At 47.5% G+C, this 22,109-nt stretch overlaps 1 protein-coding gene across 1 annotated transcript in view; it reads right to left on the reverse strand.

Annotated features, from left to right (window-relative positions):
- Nucleotides 1-676: 676 nt before the first annotated feature.
- The window catches only part of CD2H10orf143 (chromosome D2 C10orf143 homolog), a 45,985-nt gene continuing 24,552 nt past the window's right edge, over nt 677-22,109 (reverse strand). Inside the window, exons 2-4 of the mRNA XM_045439267.1 lie at nt 15,432-15,560; nt 15,263-15,325; nt 677-1,212 (exon numbers count right to left, since the gene is read on the reverse strand). Coding sequence (XP_045295223.1) covers nt 1,183-1,212; nt 15,263-15,325; nt 15,432-15,560 — 222 coding nt within the window. The 3' untranslated portion in view covers nt 677-1,182. The remainder of the gene's footprint in view (nt 1,213-15,262; nt 15,326-15,431; nt 15,561-22,109) is intronic.

Consider the following 22,109-nt stretch of genomic DNA (forward strand, 5'->3'; position numbering starts at 1 on the left):
AATCTGGGGCAAGGTCAAGCTCACCCACCAGAAAGGTGAACCAAAGAACTCCAGAACTCCCACTGTTTCCCTGGGAGCTCGGATGCGCCTCACTCTGAAGAGAGGAGTGCGAGAAAGGTCCTCAGAAGCACGTATTCTAAGGCCACAAATCTCAGCCTCACGGCTCTCAGCCCTGGCTGTCTGGTGAGGACTGCGGTCTCGTCTCAGGCCAGGTATGTGCCCTGACCCAGGGCTGAATGACTGGTGACCTCCAAGCCGCCGGGGGCAGAACAGTCCGATCTCTTCCCCGTGACACAGCGGTGCGCCTGAGATTCTGGGTAAGCCGCGTCACCACGGGTACTGGCCTCGTCTCCTCCCAACGCCCAGTCTTCTGCCCTTCTGTGCAACACCAAGTCCCTCCACGACCACACACGGGACTGCGGACCGGCTCTTTCCAATGTCAGTGCTGGGGCGGGCACCGGCACAGAACACGGCCGGGGGGTGACCGATGAAAACGGAGGGTGCAGGGACGCCGTCCCGCTCGGGCTTTGGGAGGGCAAAGAGCCAGAGTCGTCCTATAACCCAGTAGTTTTGAGAGGACCTTGCCTACTAAGTACGAGGACGTGTCAGGAAGCCCTCAGACCCAGGGAAAATGACGCCAGTCTGCACACCCCGACGATGCATTGAAAACCCGAGAGAAATAAGAAATTTCACTTTAATATAAAGGAAGCCCTGTGCCTGACAACTTCGGCTGGGGAATTACATGGAACAGATTGGATACCAGCACTTAGTAAAATCCAGGTTAAGATTATAGAGTATTTTAAATATAAAAATAAGTCTTTTAGTTAAAAAAGAGCACAAGCAGCCCTGGACACACCCACAAAACAACTGGAAAGCCTGACGGGAGAGCCCGAACGAGGCTCCATAAGCCACTGGGCCCTCAAACCTCATAGGGAATCTGACACTGAATCTTTTTTTAACTTTGACATCTGAAAGGCGGCTGGGGCAGGTAACAACGGTCGGAAGGCTCCTCTGAGGGGACGGGGTCCTCCTGGCTCTGGCGTGGTGGACACGGGGGTCACCCGAGCGAGAGGACAACGGGCTGCAGCGTGAACAGGTGGGCGCCCACGTCCGTCCAGGACACGACACTCGCTGGCACGTGGATGGCTGGAACCCAGACCGGAGCCTTCCCACTTGCACCTTCTAATAGTCCTCCGTGTGGCTAAGATGTCCCTACGACGACACAAAAGTACACCGTGGGAAGTAATTCGCTGCGGTTGTCTGTCCACTGACACAAAGCACTGCGTTTAGAACGACAGGGCGCACGCTCGTACGAATGTTTTATTTCTGAGGTGAATCTACATTTACAGAGTATCCAGAACATATAATGAAACATATTTAGAGCACTTCCTACGGTGCCTGTTACATAGAATGTTCTCAAATAAGCATTTTTCTTCTTTCCTACATGCTATGAAGGAAAACAAAGAGACTGGAAATATAACTTATATATTCATAAAATAGAATTTTTTTTTATGTTTATTTATTTGAGAGAGAGCAATAGAGTGCGAGCAGGGGAGGGGCAGAGAGAGAGGGAGACAGAGGATTCACAGCAGGCTCCACACCGTCAGCAGCACAGAGCCCGACGCGGGGCTCGAGCTCCTATACTGTGAGATCATGACCTGAGCCGAAGTCAAGAGTTGGACGCTCAACTGACTGAGCCAACCAGGCATCCCGTGAAATAGAATTTTTTCAAACGACGTTGACTAAATACTGAATAGGAACCCAACACAGAGAAGCTGTAGTGGTTCCTGTCAGGGGAAGTAACCCCAGTTGGTAACAGTCCAGGGCTCCTGCCCATCCCACCTGAGGCCTCCTCGCCTTTGCCCGCAGAAATAACTGGGAAGGACCAGATGGCTAGGGGCAGACAGGTGGCCCGACACTGTGCCACAGTGAAGTGAGAGGTCTTGTCCAGAGGCTAGAAACCTTCGTCCCAGTTGGTCACCATCCCAGCAGAGAGCAGTGTGGATCCATGGCCCAATGACAGCAGCTGGCAGGGGAGCCCTGCTCTCCAAGACCACATCACGATGCCAGTGGCTCCCTGGGCTTGTGGAGGCCAGGAAGGGTAGGCTGGGCCAGGCAGTGGAGGGGACAAAGTGGTCTGGTCCACGATGGTGTCCATTTCCTCGAAGGTAGGTATTGCCCTGAGCCATAGGACCCAACACGAAAGACCTGGGACTGGCACACGGCGGGGGAAGTGGCACCCAGGCTTGTGAGCATGTTTCACAAGGATGGATCATCCCGGCAGATTGGAATAAGATGCTCTGGAGATCTCAGATTCTACCCAAGTAGCAGTCAGCAAAGGCTTTACACAGGACAGGTATTTTAGTGGACCAAGAAGGGAGAACACAATCTTACAAGGTGAGAGGGCTCACTGGCAATGAGAACGGATCAGAATGTTCCAGAACCAGGAGTGCCTGGGTGGCACAGTTGGTTAAGCATCTGACTTCAGCTCAGATCATGATCTTGCAGTCCATGAGTTCAAGCCCTCGTCAGGCTCTGTGCTGACAGCTCAGAGCCTGGAGCCTGCTTCGGATTCTGTGTCTCCCTCTTTCTCTGCCCCTCCCCCGCTCGTGCGCGCGCACGCTTTCTCTCTCTCTCTCTCTCAAAACTAAACATTAAAAAAAAAATTAAAAATAAAAAAAATAAAAAAGAATGTCCCAGAACCAGGGAAGTCATCTGTGATGACTGAAGCTAGGGTTCACAGCACACACAGGCAGGGACAGGGATCTATCTGGAATGCCATGTTGTGCCCAGATTGTGAAATTTATAGGTGTTGAATTTATTCAACAGGCCTCTGTTTCCCAAAATAGCCTCTGCACTGCATGTGTAACAAGCATCCCTTTATAAAAGGACATTTAAACAAGAGTCTTTACTGTGGTTCTTGGGCTCTTTAATCACCTACTACCCATCAACTCTCCAAAAGGTGGGGAAAGGACATAGCACTTCCCCAACTTCTCTGGCCAGGAAGCTCTTGTCCTGAGCCCCTCAGCAGCAGGAGCCTGGGCGAGGAAGCACTGCCCCAGGCACAGGAAGTGGCAGAGATGGGGTCACACAGAGCTTGGGAAGCTCACTCTGAGATGCTCTGGGAGAGGGAGTGCAGTGGACAGGGCCAGGAGGCAAGACTCCAGGGAAGATGGGGCCTCTCTTGAGGGAGGGACATCCCGGGTGGAGGGGACTAGATCAGGCTCTTTAATTCTTCTTCTTCATCATCATCATCATCATCATCATCATCATCATCATCATCATATCATCATTACTGCTGCCAATAGCACCACCACCATGTAGCCCAAATACCAAAATTTTTTTAAAAAAATATTTTGCTGAGAGGTCTCCCTCCAGCCCCCAGCCACCCCCTCTCCACTGGACGGGGTTATCTGAAGATGTGTTGGAGGCAGAATGGACAAGACTCGGGACAATGAGACAGACGGAGCCACGTCAATATGAAGGCCAAGTCCAGAATCTTACATTTTTTTTTTAACGTTTATTTATTTTTGAGACAGAGAGAGACAGAGCATGAACGGGGGAGGGGCAGAGAGAGAGGGAGATACAGAGTCAGAAGCAGGCTCCAGGCTCTGAGCCATCAGCCCAGAGCCCGACGCGGGGCTCGAACTCACGGACTGCGAGATCGTGACCTGAGCTGAAGTCAGATGCCCAACCCGACTGAGCCACCCAGGCGCCCAACCGAGTCCAGAATCTTAAAACACAGAAACTGCTCCTTTAAGCCTTTCGCCAATGCTCGGAGTTCCTGCCTCGTTCCATTCCCTCTCCTCAATTCGTTCCACTTGGTCAATGTCCCTCTTGGAGCAAAGAGCCACAGGTACACCCAAAAAGGAGCCTGTCCTATCACCAATCTAGAAGCAAGGTCCTAGTCCTCTGACTACAACACGCTGTGCCTGACAGGGGAGATCTGGGCGCTAAGTCTCCAACATGACAGGCAGGAAGAAGGTGTTGTGCCTTACCTGTGAGTCTCATGCTGACTGACCACACCTTATGGCCTGACTGGGCTTAAAAAGTAATCTTATAAGAAACAGGGGGAATACACCACTTTTGATAAAATACAACTCCAATGTATTTCCACCAAGAGAGAGATGTTTTAGAAGACAGCTTTTATTCGTTTCTAATATTGGGAGGGCCTCAGACCCAAAGATGTCCAGACTTGAACACAGCAGAATAACACTGTCAAAACTCAAATCCTCCTGAAGGCAGAGAGGGAGAGGGACCCTCCAGAAAGTTAACAGCTGACTTCTCATCAGAAATACAGAAGTCAGAAGGCAGTGACAGTGTGTATTCAAAGTGCTAAAAGACCGTCAATCAAGAATTCTATATCCAGCCAAACTATCCTCCAGAAATGAATGGGCTATGTAAATATCTCTGGATAAACAGAGAAAGTCTGTTGCAGCTAGACCTACCCTACAAGAAATACTGAAGGGCATCCTTCAGGTTGAATTTAAAGGATATTGGACAGTAAGTCAAATCCAGACTTTAGGAAGCCTAAATCGTTTCTTAAAGTGCTAACTTGCCTTTTAATGCACTTCACCATCTCCTCAGAGTGGAACAGATTTTACTCTTTAAGAAGTTCTTGTTCTGTCTTTCTAGTCATCCAAGAGCTTGCTGCTTCTCACATCCAGAAGAAATAATACGAGTGTGCTTTGTTTCCTAATTATTACTGCTAAGAGTTTCTCTCTCTCTCTCCCTCCATCCAAGCTCCCTTAACAGTGTACCCACCACCTTGGGCCTCATGTTCCAGAGGACCCCCCCCAGCCCATCCTGGCTGTACCTCTCCATGGGGTAAGGAATCCACGGGGCCAACGGGATGTTCCCACCCCTGCTCTGCTTCCAGAGCCTATTTCCTGGGCCTGGGTCTGCCTTTTCTGCAGGTACATTCTGCTGAGGACAGACCACAGCACTACCACACTACAGCACCCTTGTTTGCTGGAGAGGGGTATGGTGAGGTGGGAGGGGATGAGGGTGGAACCTGAACGTGCCCTTCCAGTGTGCCCCGGGCCCTGTGTCGTGCAGGACAGAGCCTGCACTGAGCAGCAGGGAGGGGCACGCCCAGGAGTGAGCTCTCCCTCATTCCACCAGGTCCCAGCACGAACTGCTGAGAAATTCAGGAATGCTGTATTTGAACTTTCCACCTCCTTACGAAGTTAAAGTGCCAGTATGAGTCTGAGTCGTTGAGGACAGCGGGGCCCACGTGAAGGCAAAGAAGCCCTGATTCCTGAAGTCACGTTCTGCCTCTGCTCCAGCTTTTCCAGAGCTCTCAGGCACTGGAACGCGCCCCGGCCTACCCAATGAAGACCCTTGCAGGGGGCGGGAGTGGGCAATAGGAACAGAGCTCAGCACTCAGCAGTACTCAGTAGTACTCAGCGGTACTCAGCAACAGCTTCTAATGATCAACTCAGAACAGTAATGAGCAAACGGTTTATAATCCTCCCTACCGATTGTCTATGACAGGATCAAGTTTGGGAAGCAGTGCACTTAGACCAGGGGGAAAGGACACGTGGGCAGAACTGAAGTCGGGGTGGCGTCCCACAACCTCCTCCCCCTTCTGAGGCTGAGTCAGGGGCTCCTGCTGGGGAAAAGAAGATGGAGACTGAACAGGCAGAGGCTGCCCCACCTGCCAGAGCAAGGAGACTCACGGTACTCACGTCCATGGGGAACGGGGCTGAGGGGAACACAGAGGAACATTGCTGCTCGAGACAGACCGTATTTTACAAATAGGGAATATGGAGGGGGGCGCCTGGGTGGCTTGGGTGGCTAGGTGTCCGACTTCAGCTCAGGTCATGATCTCACTGTTTCTGAGTTCAAGCCCCTGTCGGGCTCTGTGCTGACAGCTCGGAGCCTGGAGCTGCTTTTGATTCTGTGTCTCCCTCTCTCTCTGCCCCTCCTCCGCTCACACTCTGTCTCTCTCGCTCTCAAAAATAATAAAATAAACATTAAAAAAAATAGGGAATGTGGAGGAAGGTACATTCTAGGAAAAGCCTTGATTTTAAAGCTAAAAACAAAACTGTACACACAGCTTTCGCAGACTTCAAAAGCAGGCACTAAGGACACACTCTCCAAAATCCAGCTATCATCATAAAATTGTTTTCTCTCAAGCTCACGGGCATGGGCTCTAGGGAAGGGGCATCTGGCACCTCGAGGGGATGCTGCGATCTGAAGCAGGCTGCCTTGTGAGCAGTCTGAGGACTTTAAAGAATCCACTTACCCGCTGCTGCTGCTGTTGCTGTCTTTTAAAAATTTTGTTTCCATTTCACCTTTTGATCCCTTTCACCCATTTCTCCAACTCCCTACCCTGGGCATCCACCAGCCTGTTCTCAGTATGTATTAGCTGCTTTTGTTTTTAAATAAAAGATCCGACGCGGTAGTGGGACTGCATGGTATGTCTCTTTCTGACTTACCCCACTCAGCGTAACACCCCCGAGGTTTATCCACGTTGTTGCAAACGGCAGAAATTCATTGTTTTTTATGGCTGGGTAACATTCTGTGGAGTGTGTCTATAGTTCCTCTATCCATTCATCTATCCTGTTTGAGCGTTCATCTTCTACCCAACAAGTGCAATGAACATCAGTTTTAGCACTTTATCTGTGACTTCTCTTGGATCTCCTATGTGGGTAATCGTATCATCTGAAATAAAAACTTATCTTTTCCTTTCCAATTGTTACACCATTGCTTCTTTTCTCCCATCTCACGGTGTCCAAAATGGAAGCATTACCCCTCCCTGGGTAGTCAGGGAGCGAGCGACAGCAGCAAACTTGTGTTTCCCTCTTCATCAACGGAAATGCTTCCACCCAGTGTGACGAACCCTAAACCTTCCCAGGATAAACACTTCTAGTTCTGGTTTGCTGAGTTCTTCCCATCAGTGGGATCTGGAGCCTGCATTTATTTAGATTTGGATGATCCTTGGTTTCTCTCCTCTGATCAATGCAGGTTTTCTAATGTTAACTCATGCTTCTGTTACTTCAGGTAGGACTTTTTTAACCTAAGAAGCCATCTGCGATGGTAGCTTTTTGCTAACTTTCCCAATTTGTTTCACTGTTACTGGTCTGTTTACATTGTCTCTTCTGCCATCCCCGCTGCGCTGGCCATCCTAGCCTCGTGCTTAGTACAGCCAGCCCACATGTCCACAAAGGACCTGTCCTCTGAGCGTGTCAAAGACACTATTCCAAAGTCTCCTGGTGTCTGTTTTCACCAACGAGAGGTCTGTGGCCAAAGCATGACCCCTCCCTGCCTCCTAAGCAGCTCCATGAGAGATGTGCTGACAGGTCATGTGCAAGGCCTACCCACCATGATTTCAGGAACACAAGAAAGGTATAGACACAAACAGACCCACCCTCACGAAGCACCACATGGCTTGGGAGACAGGGCATGACAGATACAACTTGAACACCCTGTACATCCTGAGCCCTCACTCCCTAAGGAGAAACGAACTCGTCATCCTGAACCTGAAGTTTCTCATTCTCAGGAATGTCTTCTTTCAGTTAATATCAATGTTTTACAAGTTTAAAATTGTATCTAAATGGCATCATTCTATACACATCCTTCTGTAGTTTCCTTAAGTTCATCCATTTTTACTGTGATACTTTGTCAAATTCATATACCCAAACTCACCTACCCACTGTCCCACAGGACAGTCGAGTTTCTGGCTGTTTGCTTGGCAAACAATGCAACTACAATTACCTTGTGTGCATTCCTCCCAGGGAAGAATCTTCTGGGTCACAGGGAATGCCCACCACCCTCCCTAGCAGGGATCTGCTCTCCCTTTCACTGTGTCAACGTGCACGGCCTCGAATGAGGTGGGCAGAGCCTTTCACCCCACACCCCGCCCTCACTTCTGTCGTCGGCTTCTAATGAGTGACTCGGAACAACTTTCCTGATCAGTCTCCTACCGATCATCTTGACAGGGATCAAGTTTGGGAAACCTTCCCATCTAAGCCAGGGGAAAGGGTAAGGAGGTAGGACCGAAGTCAGGGGAGGAGGACTAGCGGAATGGATGTCCCATTCCCTTTTCCACACTTCTGAGGTTTGCTATTATCGTTGTTATTATCTGCCAATTTGATGCTTAAATTTGATACCCTTAATTACTAGCAAGGCTTAACATCTGTTTATGTTTACTGGCTAATTGGGTTTCCTCTTCTCTCAATTGCCAATTCATACACTTTGTCCATTTATCTGCGACTCTCTGTTTGCTATGTCACAAATGTCTTCCCTGCTTTATGGGATCTTCTTCAACAGTGTGGAGGGATTTTGGCATGCGACGTAGCTTATGTTCATAGCCGAATATACCAACCCTTCCCCTGTGAGTTTGTTAGATTGTACAATTCTGCGTGGACATTTAGGGTCTTTAACCTTCCCCCCACCTCCCAGGATTGATTTCTGTGAGGCAGAGATCTGCTCTTACCTTTCCTCATGTAGATGGCCACGTATGTTAGCACAGTTGAGAGACCTTGTCCTTCCCGCCTGACTTGCCGTTGAGTCTCTACACTGTTGTCAGTTGCCGTATATGCAAGTTTAACGCTCTCCCTTTTATCTCACTGGTCTATTTCTCTATCCCTGGGCCAGCACCGTCTTAACCCTTATCACTCTGTAATGGATCTTGACATCTGACAGGTGACCTTCGTCACCTTGTTCTTTTGCTTCAAGACTGTCTGGCTACACAGGTCTTTCCTTTAATTCTGGAAAATTCTCAGCTACTATCTTTCCAAAAGCCATGAATCTTTTCAAGTCGGGTCATTTCATTATTTTTTCCTCCTCTTCTCTAAACTCCTTCCTTCTGGATTTCCTGATGGGGTTTCCATTCTTTCCTCAGACTCTGCATCACACCTTCTATACTTTCTGTCTCTTTATAATCTCGTGAGGTGCTTTGGATGACTTCTCCAGACAAAGCTAGTTCACGGATTCTGTCTTTAACTACATCTAACTTCAGTGGCCATGTCACTCACTTTTAGGTTAGTTTTTTCAACCTTCCAATTCTCGTTTCACAGTATACTCATCTTTGATTATGGCTCTATTTCCTCTTTAATCATTTTTAAATTTAAAACAATCAGTCTTACGGCAAATTTCAAGTTCTTTTCTATTTCAGAGTCTTGGGGGTTTGTATTCTCGTTATAATTCCTGATGTGTCCCCAACACCCCCCTCACCCCAGCCACAGATCTATGGGTGTCATTTGTATTGTTCTGACAATTGTTCTGGCATCCTCAGTGCAGACTGTCTGACCTCTGCAGCCTGTGTGCTCTGGATGGTGGAGGTGTGCCCGCAGGACGATTCTGCATTTGCCACTATCCAGGGCCTTAATGGACTTCGAGAGTCTGTATCTATTTCTATGTTCATGGTTTGCTTTTGGTTCTTGTACCACTGAGAAAGAGAACCAGCCTGGGGCCCAGACACCCGTGTATGGCCTGGTGTTTTAATTTCTAGTCCCCTTAAGGGACAAGTAGATCTTCCAGGCTCGGAACTTTAGGCAAGGGTCCAGGTTCTAGCTCCCACACCTCCACTGGCCAAAGTCACATCTATCTGCCTCTGGACATCAGAATTCTAGTCCCCCAGCCTCTCCACCCCCCAGTCCCCCCGGCCTACTCTAGGACCAAACTCAACAAAGGTGGGGACTTAGTAACTGCCACCAGGGATGTGTCTGTATCTATTGTTCTGCTTTTGTTTTCTCTCTCTTCACTTATTACACATTAACTATGCATTTCATGCTTTTATCTGTACCAGAAGGTGGATACATTTGCATCAGCACACCTAACATGCCCCTAGCAAGTCTAAATTACATCTTTCTTAAAGTGTTTTCAATCCATTCACCATCTCCTCACAGTTTAACTTATTTTATTTGCAAGAAAGAAATGTTTGTTTGGTTTTTCTAGTTATCTGAAGGCTCTGATCTCAATAACATAGTTAAAAAAAAAACAAAACAATTTTCCTGGTTGCTGTATTCTAGAGAAAACATTTACTGTCAGAAGCTAAATCTGAAGGTTTGGTAAGAAGTCTATCCAAACTCATCTGTTCTGGGATTCACACTTGGCTGTACTGACACAGCCCAACTCTCTTCTCAGCCAGCGTGTTCATCCAGTTTGAACAATTCAGCGCTGTGTCTGAGCCCAGACGCTCTCCTGGCATCTGGGAGTGATGTCCACAAGGACACCTCTCTCTCTCTCTCTCACTCACTCACTGCAGCACCTCTCAGCAGGTGAGAGCTGGTCTCTGCGGCCATGTGTGGGGTTGGGGGGCTGGTGAGGCTGGCACGCGGGCTGTAAACACACACAAAGACCAGCCGAGAGGAGCGGGCGGAGGGGCGGGCTGCGGTGACCGCTGGAGCCTGCCTGCCCGCCCACCATGGTGGGCCCCGTTCTCCTCAAGCATGAATGCACGAGGTTCAACAAAGTCTGGCATCCTTGGCCAAGCTGGGGAAATGCACAAGCATGATTTGATTCTCACGGGATAATCGATGAAATTTCCCTTGAACCCACCTGATTGTGTTTTCCTCTCTCAGGACATAAGAATGAAGGACTGACCAGAAGCAGCTAGTGCTGAAATGGGGCACAAAAAGCAAACAGCTGCTCATCGATCTTCCTTCGGCTGCGTCAGAACACCACGTTTTCATCCCGGCCTCGTCCCCGCTAGACGCCTGGACCACTAAGCCTGGCCACAGCCATCGTCCTGCTGCGACGCAGGCCAGGAGAAAGGCAGGCTCTCTGCACCCTGGGCCCTGGGTTGGTTCCTGTCTCAGCCCAGTATTTAGAGATGCCACAGATGTAGGAAGCACTTACCAATCAGACAGGTGGGTAAATAACACAAAACAAATAATTTAAAGGTCACGCGTTTGGAGATAAAAAGTACAAAGAAAACAAGAATATCCATTCAGAATCAGAGTAACCATACTTGGGCTGCTGCAGCCGGGAGGCTGGACAACAGGCTGGACCACACACCCCACGCCCCGCCCGCCTCTCCTTCTCCCGCCCCTCCCCTGCACTGTCAGTCAAGGGACTTCAGTGTCAGCGTGGGAACAGCACAGAGGCTTATTAGGTCTACTTCCCTTAGTACCTGCCCTCATCACTAATGAACAGGCTGTTATCTAAAATCAACTTGTTGGGGTGTGTGTGTTGGGGGGGGATCCATAAAACCAAAACATCGTGGTTTGCACATCAGCTTTTCTGTGGCAATTCAGCACCAGTTTAGGTAATAAAACCCAGCTCACCCCAGATAACAGAACAAACACCACCAGTGATGAGCAATGTTAAAGGGCCTGACTCTTTCGATTTAATGCCCGGGCTCACCACATCGCCCAGGCAGCTCGGGGCCGGGGCAGGCTCTGCCCGTGCTACAAAACGCCACCCTTGCTGAACCACACCCTGAGGCCTGAGGGTGGGCAACAGAGACCCAGAGGCCCGTGTTTAAAACTGCAATCTTTTTTTTTTTTTTTTTTTTTTGTCCAAGAGGACTGGTCTACTCTTCAGGCAATTAAGTAGGATACAGTTCAGAAACGAATGCAGGTATTTCACGCAGGGAATTTAATATGGCTTCAACCACTCACAGAAGAGCAGAGAGGCCCTGCAGGGGAGGTCAAGGCAAGCCCACGCCCCCACGCAGACAGCCGCAGGCCCCGGCACGGAACACAAGCGGAAGCAAAATGACCACAGAGCCCAGAAGCCCGTGCCACCTGGCAGGAGCTGGGGGCAAGTGGGCTAACTCTGCAGGAGCTGGCATCTTAGAGGGAGGGGCTGAGAGGCTGCCTTGGGGGTGAGGTGGGGGGAGAGAGGTGCCCTGGCTTCCACCCCACCCTCCCTCACACTCCAGGGTCCAGGGTCAGAAACCAGAAGCCAAGGAGTCTGGAAGCACAGTCTCCACAACGCAGAGCAGAGCAAAGGTGTGGCACAGAGCTGAGAAAAACCGGGCAGGCGACCATCATGCAGACCCAATACAATCTGAAGGTGGCCCTGCCCCTGCAGGGCTCATGCACTGGGGAGCTAGGGTGACGGGGACCAGATGCCACTTGGAAAACTGGTGCCAGGACACAGCACCTCAAAGAACAAGGGAGATTGCTTTTCCTACAATTTCCTGCCTTACGGTGCCCCCACCCCCACACCACATACCTTCATTTGACTGCCCTACAGATCTTTCACGGCCCTACTGGGTTTCATCGAACGGATTAGAATTTGCAAAGGATGGCACAGTTTCCACGGTCCACTCGGCCACCGTGGGCCCTGCACCCAGCGGGCTAAGCTGACCCGAGAAAGGAGGCGTCGTGGCCAGGCTGTGGCCCAGTCCTGGAACCGCCCACGAAGGAGAGGTCATCAGCGATGGTGGCCACTGGCACTGTCTCCAGGTTCGCAGCCCTGGACGGGGCTGCAGAGAGGGGGCACCCCGGCCTGGGGAAGGGTGGACTCCCCAAAGGACGGAACGCCACGTCCCACCACAAGGACAGGGGCCACTTTCACTGCAGCCGTCGGTCACCCGAGCAGGACGAAGCAGGGCTAAGAGAAGGTGCCTCCAAGGAACAGCACGCACGACAGCAGAGACCCCATGGCAAGGCCCAAATGGCGGTCGCTGCAAGGGGAGCCAGAACAGACCGCACAGGGAGGAGACCACGCGCCAGCCTGGGCGACAAGGCGGATGGAGAAGGGCAACCGAGAAGTCCCCGCATACGTGAGAAGCCAAGACCCTGCATTCATGAGAAGTGATTCGTGCTAAAAACCAAGAGCGCAGGAGTAGAATGACAGCAGAAACTCAGGCTCCGAGCTGCGACAGCTGCCTGAGGACTCAGGGCAGGACCGGCCGATCAGGTGAGGTCCCGCCAAGTCAGAACCACACCAGAAAACGAGGCACAAAGGAGGTTATGGAGGGAGGCAGGGAGCACCAAAGAAGGGGAGTTTCCCTTTAGGGCCCCACGGACTCCCCAGTGCACCCTGTGCTTCTCTGTGACCCAAGGTCACCACCCTGGCTCCACTACGGGAACAGTGGTACAGAAGGGGCACACTTGTGTGCACGGGCACACGTCTGTGGATGGAGTCGTGTGTCTAATGAAGTCTTCTGCAAGTTGGACTTGCTGTCTGTTGGTGATTTCCTGGTAAGCACTGCTCCCTGGGATCTCACATTTCTAAAAATACTATTTGCTTTTTATTTAACACTGAACCTTTTGATGTTCCAGAATACAAAAATAGCGTCTTATTATTTTAAAAGCTTAGGAGAGAAACTAGCCGTATTATTAGAAAAAGAAGATATACGCAGCTATAGTCTGTTCAAATATCAAGAGGTGTGACTTTTCAAATTCACATTTCAATCTTTATTTACATAAGACTTTTAGAAACAGTGGGTGTAAATATTAAATCACCCAAGCCTGGGTAAAGTTTTATTGAGAATGACTACTGATAAAGGGAAACTGATTTTTTAAAGTCGGTTTCTGAAATTTAGATGAAAAGAATATCGAGCACTAACGAAAAAATGATGTATTTACATATCAATATAGGTTCTCTGCTCACAGATTCATTTCCTATGAAACATAACAGAGGCAAGCCTGGGGAGTTACAAAGGAAGGAAAAATCCTAATCAAATAGATACTGTTGTTCAAACAGAGTATTAGCTAAAATGATCCAATCAGCTGTTTGAGCCAAATTTTTTTTCTTTAAGCCATTCATACCAGAACACAACCTCTTAGAGCAGTAAGAATCCATACTACGTTGCAAGTATTTGCCCAACACATGGGGGGATTTGAGAGATACATTCCATGGAAGTGGGACGAGGACAAGGAAGGTCACCATCTAGTCACCAGCACTGACACAATTTACTCACAATGGGGCCGTGTCTCTCCGGGTAAACATCACGTATTTGTATCCAGCGCAGGTGCAGCTGTTGTACGAACCAACCTAAAGTACAGTAAGTTCCGACCGCTGGATCTCTGACTCCGCCCTTGTTCAAGGACTACACCAGGGAATGAAGCACAATGCGCAGGAATTCTCCTGACGAAAAGACCACAAAAAGTCGAAAAGCAGGGCGCCTGGATGGCTCAGGCAGTTGAGCGTCCAACTTCAGCTCAGGTCACGAACTCACGAGTCGTGAGTTCGAGCCCCCCCCCCCCCCCCCCAGTGGGCTCTATGCTGACAGCTCAGAGCCTAGAGCCTGCTTAGGATTCTGTGTCTCCCTCTCTCTCTCTGCCCCTCCCCTGCTCACGCTCTCTTTCTCTCAAAAATAAATAAACATTAAAAAAAAAAAAATCGAAAAGCACACCTTTACAAAGCAAGTCAAACACTAAGCTTGGTTTCTATTTCTCCAATGACTTCAGGTGACCAGAGGTTCACACGGGCGATAGCCGACACTTAGGTCTTCACTAAAAACAAAACCATTGCTTCTCACTGTAAAATACAGTAGCCTGCAATATATCCACTGAAAATCTTATAATTTATTGACTCAATCTTTTGCTTATCAGAAACAGAGCAATACATTTCTCTAAAAATCTGTAAGGGGAAATCTAAGAAATACTCACATACACACAGATACACGCACACATACACACACACACTCTCTCTCTCTCTCTCTCTCTCTCTCCTGGTTTCTATGTGTCAAACGTAATTCCATTTTATTGTGATATTATGATTCTAAATTTAAACATAAAAAAACCCCAAGAACTACAGAGGTTATCAAAAGACATATTAACTTGTTCTTAGAGTAAGTCCAAAATTAATAACAAAGGTATGATGCTAGTGTCCAACCTTACGATATCCTGCCCAATACAGGAGATGGGGAATGTGACTCTGGCTATGTTAGGCCTCCTTTACTTTGATTTAATGGTGGGAATACTGCATTTCTCCCTCTGAAATCTGTGGTTTCTGTAAAGTTTACAGGAACACGAAAGAAAGCTTAAGCAGAGAAAAGAGAAAACAATGTCCATCCCTATTCGGATAATTAAATGAGGTCAGGGCTTTCCTCCAAGACGTCCTCAAATGATCTCTATTAAATGTATCCAGTGGCCTGTTCCCTTCCCTGAACTCTGTGTTAAGAAAAAATTTTAAGTGTATTTTCATTTCTGTTTCCAAGCTGAAGCTGGAAACAAATCAGTTTGCACCCCAGCAGAATGCCAAGAAAAGCTTAAATCAATCTGCACCTTTTTATTTACATCCCTCATTCCTTAGAAATGTAATTGCCGTTTTTATTAACTTTGTTTTATGGATCTAATATTTAAGAACAAGTCTGTCTTTTATGTCACAGCAAGAAGGTTAATGCACTTACAGATTCCCCCGCAATACATCTCGGGCAAGGCTGGGCCGAGTTCCTTCCACCGTTGTGAGGAATCTATTTAACAAATCACAGCCGCAGATGTATCAGAACAGTGATTATTTACACTTTTTATTAAAATATTTAAATGGGTCACAGCTGGATTGGTGGGAATGGAACCTACCCCCGCGCGTGGCCACCGCTGGCCGCTGTCAGGGAGCCCCTCGCCGCTCCAGGACATGGGGGCGCTCACCTTCACCGGGGGGCAGCCTCGCTCCTGCCCAGCCGCCTCGAGTCTCCTGCACACCCGCTTCTGAAATACACCAAATGTCACTTCAGAGAGCCTCCTAGAGCACACAACCCTAACTGGATTTGCTTTCGGAAAATGTCAGCTGCAAATGCAGACCCTGCGGAGCCCGGCAAGTTTACAGGGCATTCGGGGGGTGACTTTAAACGTCGTCTTTCAGGAACCCATTCCATCAGTTACATTTAACCTCGTTACTTGTAGCACTGTTTGGTGTTAACTTAGCTTTATAGATTTAAAGTAGCCATCTGCAACAATTTTGGGTGAAACTCTTATAATAAACTATTGTGACTGGTTTACTGATATTGAAAATATACAAAACCTATCAATTTTGTTCCAGAAACTAGTTATGTGCTTCAACACATTTTGCCTGGTTTCGAGTTACAAACTTTCTTCATACGAGATGAATAATTCACAGGTGAGTAATTCTTTATGGTCTTGCTGACACTGAGGAGCAAATTAATCGTACTTATTTTCAAGTTGCACACATGCTCTGTAACTGATAAGCTTTGGGAAAGTCAGCACTTGGCTTCTGCTTCCCCAGGAACTGAAGAAGGCCAACCGCGAAAGCAATCCTCTGATACTAAAGGAAAAACGCATTCACTCTCAAGATCCCAAGACTGAGCCTTCTGAAGGGTCACCCTGTTTTCAGTGATGCCCAGCTGACAAGCGACAGGACCCCTGCATGTGGCGGTGAAGCCCGACCTCGGCCCGGGGCCAGCATCCGGCCCCGCTGCTGGACCAGCTCCCACCAGCTCAGCGGACCCGCGCTCACGCTGCTGCCCCCTCGGCCGCCTGGCCTCTGGCAAACCATCGTCAAGGTTTGTACCACGTTTGTATCGTCTGTGCTAATACCTGTCTGTACTTTCTAATTTGGCTTTATTTTTTTACTCAGTGGATTTACTCAGGATAGAAACCTTCTATCATGGATTTAGAGTGCTAGTTTTATTGACCTCTAACATGCCTTACAGGCTAAATGGAAATTGGAGATTAAGCTGGAAAATGTTGAACTCCAAGTCCCTTAATCCACTGAGAAGACTTTCTCGGGGTAAGTGCTCGACCTCCAGGTGGCCAAAGACAAGGCTGGCTACGAGCCATGACTTCCCTACGGCTCCCCTAACCAAACTACGAGTCTACACAAGACCACACTGTGGGACAATGTGAAGACAGAGAACGTGAACGACGGAAAACAGGGTGAGAGACAGAAAAGCCAGCAGGTGCCAGTGCGGGGCGCCTCGTGCTCCCAGCTCACACACGCACCTGCCGACGTGAGCTCTGGTGAGCAGGGGCACAAGGAAGAAGCATAGGACACAGAACGGCACCAGCAAAGGGGTGAGGAAGTCCAGTACAAACACAAAAGAGCTACAAAGTGCCTGAGCAGAGAGCCTGGGTCAGGGAAGGGGCTGAAGGTGCACACATGTGGCAGAAGGGGACAGACACCATTTACAGGGGCATCGGCAAAACTCCGAGCTTCTGGGGAAGAAAACAGGAAAAAGGCAGGGAGAACCACCCTTTGGCGACTGAGTGTAAAGCTAAAAAGAAAGAGGGAGAGTGTAGGGTCTTATGAGCAAAAAGGAAATACGAGATTCAACCCACCCATCCTCAACAAAACCAACCAGCCAGCCAACAGCAGCCATGGCACCTGCACTTGGGCCAAATTAACCACAGAGGCTGCCGTCAGACTAGAAATCTTTAAAAAACCCTCAATACCGTAAAGAGTTACTCCTGAAAACCACCATGAGTCAAAAGAAAATTGGAATTTACACCCTAAAATCATAAACGTATTCAAACATTTGAGGACAGGAAAGACTACCCTGAATCAGAAATATAAAATTAAAAACAGAAAAGGACCAAAACAGGGAGAAAGTGACGTGAGCAGATGCATCAGATAATGGAAGAAAAACAAAATTATCTCAGCAATGAGGAATGGGGGCGCCTGGGTGGCTCAGTAGGTTTAAGCGTCCAACTCCTGATCTCAGCTCAAATCATGATCTCACGGTTCGTGGGACCGAGCCCCATGTGAGGCTCTGCGCTGAAGCATGGACCCTGCTTGGGATTCTGTCTCTCCCTCTCTCTCTGCCCCACCCCTGCTCTCTTTCTCTCTCTCTCACTCTCAAAACAAATATTGAAAAATTAAAAACAAAGAAAGAAATGAGGAATAAACTACAGAGCATCCAAGGAGAATAACTCCAAATGAAAAGTAACAAAGGCACCAAGGAAAGACAGGACACGAGGAGGACAGACGTGGCAGGGAGAGAACACGAAGCAGTGGCACCCGTGAGTCGGGCTTCCCGAAAGAGGAAAACAAAACAGAACCGCAAAGCCAGGATTTAACATGTAAGAACATTTCCAGCATAGAAAAAGGCCTGAATCTTCAAACGAAAGTTCTCACAGGGTACCTGGGAAAAATGACCCAGGATAATCAACTCTGAGACGTGTCCTAATGAAGCTATGGGGTCTCAAAGGTAAGGACCAAGTCCTCGAGGCCCACGGGCCCAGATTAATGAAGATGCAAAGGAAGTTGACTGGCACAGGCCTTACCAGGGACTTGGACGACAGTAACCCCAATCGGCCCTTCTGAAGGTCAGCTTTATCTGATCTAGTGATGACTGGGGGCTCCAGCAAAGGATTTATGAGGCACATTCAAAAATACGTAAGTGCGTATTTTAGACCAAAATAAAGGTGTAGTTAAGCTGAAAGGCAGATGCGCAAAAATTACATAGTGACAAAGCAGAAATAATTCAACTGAAAAATGTGAGGTGAAGGAAGAGGAAAAGGGCAAACACTCTGATTAATGGACAGGTCAGTGCTGTGTAAGCAACAGGTGTATTAAAGAATAAGAGAAAGAAACAGGAAAGTGAGACAATAAAGAGTTTAATCACACAGGCTACTAAGGACGTAAAAATAGGTTCAAATACCCCCTTATTAAAAGAAAACAGTTTTTAACTGGGCTCGCGTACAAGACACACACCTAAAATAAAGTCATTCAGAAAAGCCAAAAATTAAAAGGATGGACAAAGGTAAATAAAACAAAAAGAAAGGAGACCGAGTAGGATTCAAGTCCCAAAGCATTAAACACAGGAGGATGTACTTAATGTTAAACGCCACAGTCTGCAACAAAGACACAATGCTCATGAAATCTGTGCACCAAATAACACGACCACCACTTTTACGAAGCAGACACAACAGATGTGCAAGGAGACGCAGGTAGGAACGTACTCATAGTGGGAGATTCAGTACACCACATCCGTACAAGACAGAGCACGTGCACAAGAGTAAGTAAGGAGACAGATCTCAGCAACACCATCAACCAAGGCAGATCTTGTGGATACGCAGTGAACCGCACACCCTGATAACCGAGAATATACACCTTCTCAAAAAACTATAGCACATTCACCACAAGTGATGGTGTATTTAGGTCACAAAGAAAACATCAACAACTTCCATAATGTAGAAACACTGCAGACAAGACCTTCTGATCACAATGCAATGTAAGTATACATCATTAACAACAACAACAAAACAGAAAGGCACTTCCACTTGGATATTTAAAAATCCTATTACTGACTCTTAGGTGAAACTAAAAGAATAGAATTTTGAAAAAGTAATTACACAGAAAACACTACATATCTGAACCTAGGGAATGCATTTAAAGCAGTAGTCAGAGAAAAATTCATTATATGAATATTTTTATCAATAAAAGTGAAAAAACAAAATTAATAAACCAACAAATCTCAGCTCATAAAAACTATAAAAATAACAACAGAGTAACCCAAAAGAAAATGCATGGAGAGAAACAATGGAGGGAAAAACTGATTAATGAGGTGGAGTTTTCCATTAAAACACTAGAGCTAAACAATAACTCTGAGTCTTGTTTGTGTGTGTGTGTGTGTGTGTGTGTGTGTGTGTGTGTGTGTGTGGCGAGGGGTGGTAAGTGACAAAACAGACAATCCACCAGCTAAGTTGCTCAAGAAAAAAGGGGAGAAAGCACAAATACAGAAAATAAGAAATGACACAGGGAAAGTGACGAGGAAACAAGACATTTTAAAAATCCCAAGAGACGGCTTTGCAGACAGACGTCTGTGCAAACAGACGTGAAAACGTAGCTGAGAAGGACAAGTTCCTAAGGACGCTCGGATGACCAAGGCTGGCCCCACTGCAGCCAGAACGCGGGACAGATGACCGCGGGGAAGAAAAAGGGCCGGTTCCTGGGCAGGCAGGCACCCCACAAGAAGCAGCGGACAGACAGCTTCAGGGGTTCGAGCAGACCTTCATCGCCGGACGGCTCCAACGCTCCGTGTAAACTGCCCAGAGCACTGACAAGGTCGGAAAAAGCTCCCAAGTTCTTTAATGAAGCAAGTGTCACACTGACACACCAGGTAAAGAGCAATAAAGACAGACAATCACAGGCCAGTACCCCTCAGGAATATCAATGCAGAAATATTAAATAAAACATTAACAAACAGAATCTAACACCAGACCACGCACCGTGACCAAGTAGGATTTTTTTCCAGAAATGAAAGTTGGGTTCAATATTAAGAAATCCAGTAGCATTCACTGTACTAATAAACCTAAGGAAAAAAACATATGGTTATCTATACAGATGCTAAAAAAACCCTTTGCCAAAATTTAAAACCCATCTATACAAATCACAGAAAATAGAAATTGAGTTATACATGTATATGTATATATATATATATATATATATATATATATATTTTAATCACTTATTTGTGAGAGAGAGAGAGAGAGAGAGAGAGAGAGAGAGAGAGAGAGAGAATGAATCTAAAGCAGGCTCCAGGCTCCGAGCTGTCAGCACAGAGCCCAACACGGGGCTCAAACTCACAAACCGTGAGATCATGACCTGAGAGTTATATTCTTAACAGGATAAATATACATACACTATTCCTAATGCCAGTATCTTACTTAATGGGAAAAGGCTGGTGGCATTTCCACTAAAATGGAGGCAAGGATGCCCGATCTCCACTTGTGCTCACCAGTGCCCTACCCTAGAGGTATTATGTTACCCTGTACAGTTACAAAAGATACATCAAGCAGAGGCATAAGAATGGGTAAGGAAGTAAAACGATCTCTATTTGCAGACGATAGCATAATGTATATCTGGAACCCCCCAGAGAATCAATGATAAAACTAACCCAAGCAATAAAACCATCCCTTGAATATTAGGATACAAAGTTAACCTACAAAAACTGCCTTCAAATATAATAAGGTTTTAGAGAAAAGTCCATTCTAAGTAATTACAACAAAGAGGGTCAAACGTTTTGGAGTAAGTTTAATAAGAATTGTACAGAGCCTATACAAGGAAAACTTAAAACATTCTTGAAAGACACAAAAGTAGATATGAACAAATGAAAAGGCATCTTCTATTCTAGGTTAGGATGACTTAACATTTGAAAGATGACAATTAATTGATAAATGCAACGTAATGCCAGTAAAAACACCAACAGATTATTGTATGGACTTACACAGTTGACACCAAAGGTCACATGGAAAAACAAACATGCAAGAATAGGCAGGAAAACCCTGAGGAACATACCAGACTCTATGGATTGGACTTAAAGCGGTAATCAGAGAAACATTCATTACATTAATATTTTTATCAGTAAAAATGAAAAAATGAAATTAAACCACTGGATAGTAAACTGTACCATGAAGACTCTATAATTAAACTGGGTTGTACTGATGATAGACAAATAGGCAAATGGGACTGAATAAAAAGTCCAGAAATAAGGGGCCCCTGGGGGGCTCAGTTGGTTAAGCTCCACCTTCAGCTCAGGTCATGATCTCGCGGCTCATGGGTTCAAGCCCTGCGTTGAACTCTGTGTTGACAGCTCAGATCCTGGAGCCTGCTTCGGATTCTGTGTCTCCCTCTCGCTCTGCCCCTACCCCACAGATACCACTTGGCATCCGTCAGACCGGCAGAACTTCCAAGTGTGACCCAGACTCTGCCAGGAAGGTTGTGGGAAACAGGCACCTATCTCCTGCGCTGCAAATTCTGCAGGGAACTTGGTGACACGGAAGGAGAGCTACAAACAGACTTTCTAACCCAGAAATTACACCTGTAGGAATCTACCCGCCAGGCACAGCTACAACAATGTGAAAAAAAGGCTGCACACGGTTACTCACCATAGCACTGGTTGAACCACAAGCTACTGGAAACTGCTAACTAACCACAGAGCTAACTAAGCAGGAGAGCTGCTGGGGGAGCGGGGCGTGCCCAAGCAGGGCAGCTCTTAGGCAGCCATAAAAACCAGGGGAAGACCTCTGTGCCCTGGCTTGCAGCGATTTCCTGGATATACTGTGAAGTGACAAAGTGCCAAAGAAGATCTGCAATATGCCACCCTTGGGGTGCCTGGTGGCTCAGTCAGTTAAGCGTCCAACTTTGGCTCAGGTCATGATCTTGCAGTCTGTGAGTTCGAGCCCCACATCGGGCTCTGCACTGAGAGCTCAGAGCCTGGAGCCTGTTTTGGATTCTGTGTCTCCCTCTCGCTCTGCCCCTCCCCTGCTCATGCTCTGTCTCTCAAAAATAAGTCAATG

The sequence above is a fragment of the Leopardus geoffroyi genome, chromosome D2 (genome assembly GCF_018350155.1).
Source record: "Leopardus geoffroyi isolate Oge1 chromosome D2, O.geoffroyi_Oge1_pat1.0, whole genome shotgun sequence".
NCBI classification, from domain to species: Eukaryota; Metazoa; Chordata; class Mammalia; order Carnivora; family Felidae; genus Leopardus; species Leopardus geoffroyi.